At 42.6% G+C, this 11,351-nt stretch overlaps 1 protein-coding gene across 2 annotated transcripts; it reads right to left on the reverse strand.

The window, feature by feature from the left end:
* Positions 1 to 248: 248 nt before the first annotated feature.
* SLC35G1 (solute carrier family 35 member G1) lies at positions 249 to 10,841 on the reverse strand. 2 transcript variants are annotated; one of them, XM_023642311.2, is made up of 3 exons: positions 10,358 to 10,841; positions 5,826 to 6,006; positions 249 to 3,526 (listed from the first exon to the last, which is right to left on the reverse strand). In XM_023642311.2, the coding sequence occupies exons 1-3, from the start codon at positions 10,533 to 10,535 to the stop codon at positions 2,788 to 2,790; spliced, it is 1,098 nt and encodes a 365-aa protein (XP_023498079.1). In that variant the 5' UTR covers positions 10,536 to 10,841; the 3' UTR covers positions 249 to 2,787. The 2 variants fall into 2 exon arrangements, with proteins under 2 accessions (XP_023498079.1, XP_023498081.1); XM_023642313.2 differs by having other exon boundaries at positions 5,826 to 6,003; positions 10,358 to 10,773.
* Between the last annotated feature and the right edge of the window lie 510 nt (positions 10,842 to 11,351).

Below are 11,351 nucleotides of genomic sequence, written 5' to 3' on the forward strand. Positions count from 1 at the left end.
CTCACAAGGATCTGAGTGGAAGAGTCTAGAAGCAGGTAACCCAATTAGGATACCATTGTGGTAACTCAGGTCTGAGGTGGTAAGTCTCAGACTAAGATGGCAGCAGTGGAAACAGTGAGGAAAGAATGAATCCACAAGACAATAAGAAGATAGACACACCAGGACTTAGTAACAGATTAGCTATGAGAACAGAAAGTACAGCATTCAAAGCTGCTCCAAGGAAGGGTCTAGAACAATGAAGGCCTCACTGGAACAAAAGATTAGGTCCTTTATTTCAGAGATATTGGAGTAGATGTGAGAGTATCAGAGGGACAGATAAACAGTTTGAAACTTCAGGTTACATCACAATTAAATGGCTGGAGGCCAATCTCCTTTATGAAATGAATTTTGAAACACATGATTGAAAAAGGAAATAAGTTATATTAGCTAGTACATTTGCTATAATCATAAAAACCAAAATATAGCTTTCTTTCATATTAATTTTATTAGTACTTATAAAAACAATTCATGAAAATATTTTCCTTTTCAAGATAAACTATAATTTTTGTAAAATAAACACACCCATAATTGTTACAATACATATCCTTGTATATACTTGGACATTATAAAAGTGTTTAAGAATCGTGCCTTGTAAAAGTTGGCAGAAGAAACATTTTCTCCAACCTTGGTCAGATATTGTGACATTCAAGTACTTAAACCACACCATTGAAATAAAACACGTCTCTAGTGTACAGGCCCAAAGGGATTTAACTTTCAAAGTCCCATAGGTTCTTTTATTGTGCAAGGTGAAGAACCAGGACAGGGTTCCCTGAGAGTTAATTTACCTTCTGTAGCTCAAGCGGTGGTTGGCTTTCCATACTTTATCATGGAACTAAGGGAGGGGAGAAGGCCATAGAAACCCATTTTGGGCAGGTCCCCTCCTTTACAGCCCTATCTGTGGAGCATGGCTCCTACAAGAGGATTTCTAACCTTTGAACTCTAAATGCTCCGATTCTGTAATTATCTAAGATACTCGCAAAATGATGCTTTTGCAACTCTAACTCCCATGTTGTGGATTAGGCTAAAGTTATAATGATAGTGTGACTCCCCTACGTAGACTTCATTTAGGATTTGTCAAGTGGGAAGCATTTGGGAAGATCAGCAAGTCAAAAATTTTCTCTTGGAACTATTGGAAAAGATCCTTTCTCACCAAGGCATAAACCTCAGAAGCCAAGATCTTTCTTACTTTGGAAGAATTGTGATGAAAGGGTGGGAGAGAGTCTATAATCTTTCAAATTCGCAGGCTTAAGATAATAATAGATGCGAGGTCTGACACAGTAAGAGCTGGAGACCATCAAAGCCTCACCAATAAAGGGTTCATTGTAACAAAGAATCATTTGCATCTACACCCTGCTTCCTGAGCAACCTCCCAAGCTTTTCTAAATATTAAATTCTCTCTTTAACTGCAGAGTACTGGCCTGATGAAGTTCCAGATATAAAATATGTTGTCTGCATTCATCATGTTAGTATAACGGTGCAGCAGTGACGTTTAATATCTTACTGTATAATATGCTTACTATACTAGAATTTAACTGTGATTTTTTTTTTCTATTCAAGAAACTACAAAAGCCAATCAACCGTGGACTCATGGGTCTTTAAATTTAACATATGATATGAAGCATTATTACATATAACTTCAAAGGGAAAAAGACTATAAAAATAAGTTTAATAGGATTACTGTATTTTAAAAAGTTGTATTCAAAATATATATTCCAAAGTCCTCTAAGTATTTGGTTTAGAGGGTAAAGGAGGTATCTATTAGGGTAAACCATAAGAAACTTTGGTTTTTTTAAGTTAAAAAGGTAAAATCTCGGCAATTTCATATAGCTCAACCTAATGAAATCCTGAGAAAATTTTATTTGGCATCACACTATAAATTCAAAGAGAATTTATAGAAAAGCACATTTCTAGTGAAGGGGAAAACACTTCAGGATGAAAGTGTGCACATTGGCCATGCCAAGAATCCCTCTTGTGATTTAAAGACCTGAAATCTTAGAAAGTTAGCAAAAATTTGGTGCAATTTCCAAAAAACAGAGGACAATTAAAATTACAGAATGATAGCTACAGTTGCTAATGACACTGAAAGAGAAAACTATTAGCCAAATTTGGTGATTTAAAGACTTTTTTAAAAGTTTACATAGAAAAATTCCAGCATTAAAATGAAAAGGCACAAATATGGGTTAAAAGAATGATAACCATTTATAAAAGCCTTGAAAATAAGGCTAATTCATTTGCATTATTAACACCACTAAGGAGGCACCAATTCCAAGTTTCAGCTTTGGCCTCCTACATGGAATTATGTTTCAAATGAATTATCAACATAATACTAATTATAGCAGCATTATTATCACTAAGTTTCTTACCTCTATACTGCTAAAAACACATCTAAAATTTCCTCGCCACCTAACTCCCATCGGTACCAAAAAATACACTTTAAGAAACTACCTATATTTATACTAGAGTCATAAACAATCTTGTAGTTTTTCTCTAGTGATTTGTCCTCTTACCAACACCACCTCAACAAAAAAAAAAAAACAAAATATAATTGCTGAAAAAATAATTGCTAGACCAACTGACTGGCTAGTCTTAGCTAATTAAAGACATACTAAATTCAAAAATGGTACTTTAATTATGAAATTTATTTAATATCAATGAAGTAATGCAGATTTTCCAGGTGTGTGCGTGTGTGGTGTGTCTGAACGGGGTGACGGTGACCTTGAAAAAAAGAGACATTTTGGCAATGATGCTTCATTTGGAACTCTGGCACCATTTACGAATGGCCGCTCCGGTACTACTGGCTACTACGCAGAGAGCGCCACCCACCGTCCACCACGTTGGCACATCGTTAAAGAAAATAATCTGAAAGATAAAAGCAAAGACCACATCCATAGTCCTCATTATTGCTACTGGCCCTGCTTTTTCTATTTGAATTCCTTTCGTGAGAAACACCTGACCCCCCAAACCGAACAGCCCAATTAGTATGAGATATAGCCTGTCCAACCCACAGTATGGCAGACTCCATTCTCCTAATATAAAGAGGACGATGATACCCTCGATGAGGCCAAGTGCTACATAATACCAAATGCTCAAAAAGTAGTCCACAGATTTCCCCATTTTTCTTAGGATAACCAGAGTCATGGCAGCAAACACGGCATGTCCGATTGCCGCGAACGTGCCCTTCAGGTGAACCGAATAGCTTTCATTTATCTCCATAGTGTCGGAACCAAACAAAAATGGTGGCCTCACGATCAAGATCACTCCGACGATTGTGAAGGCGGTGAAGAGAGCATCCCAAGGGCTGTATTTTTCCTTGAGAAATATACAAGCGAATATGGACGTAAACACTGGACAGGTAAACGAGATAACCGTGGCGTCAGCGAGGGACGTCGTCTGGAAAGCGTAGTATGCAAACATCATGGAGGCAGAACCAAGGAACCCTCTGAGAACCAGGAAGATGCGTTGACCTTTGGGGCCTAGAAACCCACTTCTGTAAATTCAAACGGAGGAATGTATATTAAATGAACTTGGTATCTGTTTTTAAATTACAATTTTTTTTTTAAAGATTGGCACCTGAGCTAGCAACTGTTGCCAATCTCCTTTGTTTTTTTTTTTTCCTTTTTCTCCCCAAATCCCCTCAGTACATAGTTGTATATTTCAGTTGTGGGTCCTTCTAGTTGTGGCATGTGGGATGGCGCTTCAGTGTGGCCTGACAATCAGTGACATGTCTGCACCCAGGATCTGAACCGGTGAAGCCTCGGCAACTGAAGCAGAGAGCACGAACTTAACCACTCAGCCACGGGGCAGGCCCCTAAATTACAATTTTTAATTAAACATTATTTTAAAAGTCCTACCAAAAAATAAGGGCATAGAGTAAACTAATTATGATAATGTCCACAACTATTATACGCCTCTTAAAATGTTTTCGAAGCATAGCTAATGACATTTAAATGTTCACAATATAAGCAAAAATAGAAGAGAACTACATAAATAGTATAATTATAATTCAGTAAATATAGATATTTCCCATATACATATATATATATATGCTTTCAAAAAAACCAAAAAGGAAAATCTACTGAAATGTTCTTGTGGTTATACCTTATTAGATGGACTCATAGGTAACTTTCCTTCTTTATGTTTATTTTCCCCAAATTTTCTACAATGAAGGTGTGTGATTTTTATAATAAATACAATTTCAAGATTTAGCTGCCCCATATAAGAAAACTTAGTCCTGGCTAGTGTGCTTTCCCAGTCTTAGAAGTTTTTCTGTAACAGCTGAAGCAATGCTAAAATTTATTTTAGCCATCGAATGCGAGGCAACTTTTTCATTGTTCTCAGCAGGAAAAGAGTTTAAAGACACCAAAAAAGAACCTGTAGCATTCAGGTAAGTATAATAACTGCTACTCAAATTTTTTCAATTAAATATTTACTAAGCAGAGTACTGTGTAAGTTCCTGACTAGGCGTATCTCGCTGATCCGTATCAGGGCTGAACATCTTTAGGGCAGCATCTGGCTTGACATGGGGACCCCTGGGTCTCTGGAGTTAGAAATGAAAGTGTGGTCACCTTTGGCCCATATTTTGAGAAGCTAAGAGTCTTCCTTGATAGTGAACCATAAAATGGATCAAAGCAGATTAGTGCCAAGAATTTAAGAAAATTCTTCTAGTGGCTTCCCGTCAATACTTTTATTCCAAAATGGAGAAGATGCCTCTGTTAGTAGCATCAGTAGTCTGTTGCCAACCTTAGAAATTTTTGAAGTCTTCCCATCATTTCCTAAAATACTGTGACTTGTCCACACTGACACAGGAATTTCTGACAATACTGACCTTAGCAGATTTTCACCAAATCCTTGCAATATGGAGCGAAACTATTCTAATGAATCTGTCCCACATTGCAGATATAAGGAGACTTCAGTGGCAAGTGACTGAAGCTTTTAATTTGGAGTTTAAGCATCTTTGCCCAAGGAGAGAAAGAGCCAGGCAGCCACCAGGAACCCAAGCGGTCTGTCCTCCTGGGGTTCTAAGCACACAGGGGTGTGTAAAGGTTCTAACAGTGTGGAGGAGGCATAATTTTAACCTGGGGAGGGTGAGTGAGGGGCTTCCATATGGAAGGGGAAGAGGGGCTTGGTGGGGAGAGAACAGTAAGGATGAGGAATAAAGATAGTTTTCATATACTTTCATATACAAAGTGCTCTCCCCTATAATAAATTTTGACCCTTGCAACCACCATGCAGATTGGAGGACAAAGAATACCATTCCTTCCACATTACAGATGAGGATGCTGACATGAAAGTAGTTAAAAAGGGCTTGCTCGAGATACCTTTCCCCTTTCCCACTGCGCCCCAGGGGGAAGAGCTAAGTATTATTACTGTGACCTTCTGTCTGCCCTGGTAAGAGAGCAGCCTGTTCGACTTAAACTTCTGACACTCAGAGACACGACCACTTCCGCTCATTTACTTTTTTCTTCCAAATACTAGTTATGCCAAAGGAAAGAAGGGATGGTGGTACAAGATGGCGGGAATTATACAAGGATAGCTTTGTTCTCACAATGAGGGGTGCAGAATAACTGAATCTCTTTCTCCCTCTTTGTTGGGCATGCAGTTTGTGCTTATGAGAGAATCTTCTGTGGTGGATCCTTGTGACTTCATTACTCAGAGCCAGAGAGGGTAGGAACTGGTAAATCTATGAGAAGCATAAAGCAGATACTATAGAGTAAATGATTTAAGCAGGTCAAAAGATTTACAAACATTTATTAATACCTTCTCCTTTGCAGGTAAGAAATACTTACTTTCTGTATATTAAGCAAGGGATAACAACTATCATTTGGAACACACATCGGAATGCACTAATTTCTACAGCATGGACGTCTTCCACTTTTTTAACCAGTGAAGAGGCCAACGCGAAAAGGAAGGCAGAAAATAATGTGTAAAACAAGCCAAGTCCAGGACAGGGTGCTTTCTTCTTGGCTTCTGAAAAAGATTAAATTCTAGTTAGTCCTCACTTCCAAGTGTATGTTTTCTCATTTTCACTTAGAAATAGAGGAAAACGGAACAGTGTCAATGGCTAATGGTCTACAAATACTACCTCCTCAGCATATCCATTCTCTGGACCGGAAACATTTTCCCCACCAAGAATGAACTACCACGGTCAAAGGCAACAATGTAAGCCTGTGTTTTTCTAAATGCAGTTTCACCCTATAAAATGGATTTCCTTTGGCTCACTGAAAAATCATCCCTCACTTATAAGTCAAAAAGAAGGAAAAAGCTTGCCAAGACGGTGAGAGAAAGCGTTAAGAAACACTTGTCAAGATGGCTGGAGAAAAGTACTTCCAAATGCTATCTTACAGCATCTCACTGGTGAACTGGGCTTTATGAAGAGTGTTCTTTTCTGGAAAACAGTTTATAACTGTATTATATGGCTACTTGTTGATTATTTGCCTTTTCCCACAAGCCTGTGAGCTCCCCCAGGGCTGGGACCTCAGCTGTCTTGTGCATACCCGGCACACCCTGAATAAATATTTGCTGAATGAAAGAATATGAAAGAACTTCATGGAGAGATGCAGAGTCTAACAACACAGGCAACAACATAATCTGGGAAGGCTCTCTGTTTTGTTATTTTGAACCATTAAGCAAATCTTTAGTGAACTTTTCATGGTTTATGACTTATCTCCCATTTAGAGCATAAACCTCTTTGAGGGCAGGGGCTGGGTTATCTACTCCTCTAACCCCAAAGTGTGTGTGTGTGTGTTTTTTTAAGTTTTGTATTAGAATTGCCATCTAATACCAACTTCTTGGCTTGGTCTGAACTAAGAAACTTCTGCTTTCTCCAGGGCATCAAGTATTCAGTCTATTAATGCCAATCTGTATGAGCAGCCACTTCCTCTGTCTTAGACGCCTAAGACAGGAGTGGAACCTGCTTTCCATCTCATCCCCTGGCATTCAGAGGGGAGCAAAATAGAGCAGGGTAAGCAGAGAACTCCCTAAAAGGCCACACATTGAGGTCACACATATATATATTTTTAAGATTTTATTTTTCCTTTTTCTCCCCAAAGCCCCCCGGGTACATAGTTGTGTATTTTTAGTTGTGGGTCCTTGTAGTTGTGGCATGTGGGATGCCACCTCAGCATGGCTTGGTGAGTGGTGCCATGTCCGTGCCCAGGATCCGAACTGGTGAAACCCCAGGCCGCTGAAGCGGAGCGTGCGAACTTAACCACTCGGCCACGGGGCTGGCCCCAGTTCTCTTTTGAAACTAACACAAAAACAATGAGAGAATAAGAAGGAAACACTACTGGCACTCATCAGCTAAGAGCACAGCAGAGCTGAAGGATGTGTGGACACATGCAATTTGTAGTAAAATTAGCATTATCATTCCAATCTAGGAATTTACAATGTGTTATTCACCTATTGAAAAGTATTGCACAATAATTTTTTTTTTTAAATGCCCTTCTCTGATAAGTGCAAGCACCAGGTAATACATTTCAACATCCTCATGTTAGCTAGGTACCTTTGCCCACAAGTGACCCTTTGCAAATTGGGACCAAAGTGTGGTGATGTAGTCTTTCTAGGGACATTCTGCAGCCTGACCTTTGTAGTAAAAGATGCCACTCTGGTCATAGGCCTCCACCTCTTCCTGGTCTAGATGTGCAACTGAAGAGAATAATTTGAAGCTGGCAGTCCTCATGTTATAGGTTATATATGTGCCAGACTCCTCCACAGTCTGTTCTGGACTGTGTGCTGAGATACAGCAGAAACAAACTGTACATACTGTACACTCAGTACTCAAACACTCAGCCCATGAGAAAGAAGCTTTACAAGACTTCCAAGTTAAGCACCACAAAATACATGTCTTGGCTGTGGTCAGCCTGAGTTCAGCTTCTGAAATTTCAGAATTCAGGTCCAAATAAAATAGTTTGTCTTAAAAGAAACCCAACCCATACATAGAACCTACACCCTCAGACAGAACGGGAAGATCAAGGACAGAAAACATCTCCCTTGTCTATATTTTAAGGATCTCCTCCAACCTTAGCTTTTAAATTTTTCTCCAAGAACATTTTAACTTAACATGATATTTTAACTCTTTTAAGACTAATTTTACACCCTTGGCTCTGATGATCTTTTTCCTTAAAACACATACACTCACATATTTTCTTGCTTATAAACACTTAAGGCCCGAGCTTCCTGATTGGGACAGAACAGCTGTTACAGGGCCCGGCTGACTCTGATTATTTGTTAAGGAGGGTGAGCACTGATTCCACTCAGGCAAAGCTCAGTCTCTTACTGAATAATAACTTCACTTCTGTCAATGGAGATGAGCAAGACAGTAGCATAATCCAAAGAGGCATTTGCTTATGTAATATGCTTCCATGTTCATATCCCACCACAAGCATATCTAATAATTGGGCAAGTCTAAATAATTCAAATTAAGTGGCCACAGTGCCATTTCCTGAGTTAGCAGACAACTGAAAAGTTGCTCAGTTTCTCTCTCCTCTGCTTTAAACTGGTGATTCACAGCCTGGTTGGGAATTAGAATCAACTGAGTAACTTGTTAAACTTCAATTCCCAAGCCCTACCCTAAACCCATGGAAACAGGATCTTTAACTGTAAAAAGCTCCACTAGTTTGAGAACCACTGCTACGCTAGAGAACTCGCACGCTCAGGGGGATGTGAGCCACAGACCGAAGACAACGTCTTCTCCTTGCTTCAGTCTAAGATTCACACTGTCCCTCAAGAAAAGAAATAGATGTCTTAGGATAGCTGTATGCTGTCTGTGAAGGTTATCCAAGAATGTAAGAAAAAAGGGTCACAGTTTCAACCTGAACTTGAAAGTGAGCTTTGCTGAGATAACCAGTTGGATCAAGAGGCTAAAATGATACTGTCACAAAGTTCAGTGGCAACAGTACAGTGGTTTAAAGTGTTTCTATGGCAATCCTGTTTGGGGGATATTATCTAGTCACCTTACAATAACTATTACTAAGTCTTATTGTTAGCAACTGTCTTTGAAGTGAAAAGACCCCACAAGATTCTTAGGTGCAAACTGTTTATACAGGCTTGTCATTTTGCCACATGCTACCTGAGCATATATTCCTCTTCAGTTCACAAACAGGGGAAACATTTAAGAGTCTGTAAGGACTGATTCGGCATTCCACTAGAATGACATTCAGCCATAGGGTGATAAGGTGAGAAACTGACCTCTTCAAAGGCTGCAACCCAGCTTGGGGTAACCCCTGCTCAAGAGGCTCTAGCTTATGCATAAATGATTGTTAGCATTTAGGAGAAAAATGGGGCAAAAGTCATCTTCCTGGGGTTTAGCTCTCTGAATTGGAGAAAGTGCATACAGGGAGGAGGGAAAAGTGGGGTGAGGTAGGAGGCACAGAAATGCCAGGACACACTTAGAGGAGATGACCCAGAGGATGAGGTGGTGCAGACTGTGTAACTTCGTCTTGAAAGGAGATCTGCCTATTTCCTTCTTCTTCCAGAAAGCTGCTCCAAGTGGGTGGTGAAGTTCAAGGAGGAATGTGTTTGTGGCCAGTAGAAAAGGCCTTGGGCTGGGTCTCTGGCAAGCTGAGATCCTAACCCTGGTGCTGCCTGGACCCGCGCCCTGTCTCGCCCACACATGCCAATTCTTGGGGAAAATAAAACAAACAAAAAACCCCCAAAGCCCTCATCTCCCTGGGCCTCACTTTCCTCATTTGTGGAAAGAAGAGGTTGAACAAGATCAAAGGTTTTCCACACAAGGTCCTTGGCTTTGGGGATGGGTCAGTGAACCTCTTAACCATGTAAGTAAGTTCCTGCCTCTGTTTGGTTTTGCATCAGTTGCAAAAAAAAGTCCTCCCAACCGAAAAAGTTTCAGAACCAGTGGTCCCACTCAACTCTGCCTTCCCAAGATTCTAAGACTCTGGGACAAACATTTTCTATACTGGATGCTTTTCAACTTCCTCTTTGGGGGACACAGTTCACAGCGAGATCCGTTTTCATGGTTAGCCCCCAACCTCCGACCTCCAGCAGGGCGCACGGAACTGCAACCTGACTCCATGGCCCTGCCGGCAACACTTTAATTATAGGAACAGTTTTCGAATCCCAAATGGTTTCCAAGCACAATCAGAAACTTCTCCGGTCTTTGCGCCGGCAGGGGCGCAGGGGGCTTCTGCTTCGCAGCCCCCCCAGGTGACAGCTCGAGGGTTTTCCCGAGCCCTGGGCAGGGTGGGGATAAGGGCGCGGCCAGCACTGCGCCCCCGGCCGCAGCTGCGGGGACCCCGCCCGCTGGCGCCCGCCGGGCCCCCCACGAGTGAGACCCGCGCCCGGGTCCGCACCCCGCACTCACCCGGCTGCGCGCACGAGCCGCACGGCGAGGAGCGGCACAGCCAGCACCTGCCGGGAGCGGCCGTCTCCGCTGCCTCGGCGGCCGCAGGCTCCTCGCTCGCGCCCGGGGGCGCATCGTCCGTCAGCGCGAGCCCGGCCTCCGGCAGCTCGGCGGCCCCGGTACCGTCCAGGGGCCGCATCCTGCGGCCAGCGCTCTCTCCGCGGCCGCCGCGGCGTCTGGCGCCGACAGCAGCTGCTGGGCTGCTCGGCTCTTCCGGCCGCGGCGGCGGCGGCAGGGCGCATGCGCGCGCGGTCCCCCCCACGCGGTTCGCGCTCGTCCTCTGCTGCCCTCGTACCTACAGCTCCCCGAGCCTCCTGCGCAGGGGGAGGCGGCCGCCTCTCTGGTCAGGCTGCGGTGCCCACAGCTGGCCCGAAGGCGTCCAGCCCTCTGCTGCGGTCCGGCTAGACTGGCCGGGGGTTTGGAGTCATCCTTCCCAAGGCACACTGGACCCTTTCTGTCACTGCAGAGTGGGAGGGACGCCCGCGGGTCCCGTGGCCTCCTCTTGGGACAAGCCGTCAGGAGGTCAGGAGGGTGTGCCGTTATTGATTGGTGTGGCGCCGCATTCAGCTCTTTTGGGATATTCTGGAGAGCTTGCCAACCGCTGTGCCTGTCCTTAAGGATCTTGGGTTTCCCCCTGTTGTCTCGTTGCCACTTATCCAAGGAGGGTACAATCTTATTGGTTTTAGGTTTAAAAAAAAAAGATTAGCATGTAACCATAGGGAGAATATATCTATAAGACTGGGCCGGAGCCTATTTATATATTCTTTGTAAAGGTGGGCGTTCATTGTTGATCTTCTCTGCCTGCCTTCCTCCTTCCTTCCTTCCTTCCGGGTGTTAACTGAGACATCTTAATTTGGTTAGATGTAAGATTCCAATAATCGGATGTAATTACACGTGGTATAATCAAAGATGTATGTCATTTGGCCCCAGGATTTGCTAATAGCCTCTTCATGTT

This window comes from Equus caballus, chromosome 1 (genome assembly GCF_041296265.1).
Source record: "Equus caballus isolate H_3958 breed thoroughbred chromosome 1, TB-T2T, whole genome shotgun sequence".
NCBI lineage: Eukaryota > Metazoa > Chordata > Mammalia > Perissodactyla > Equidae > Equus > Equus caballus.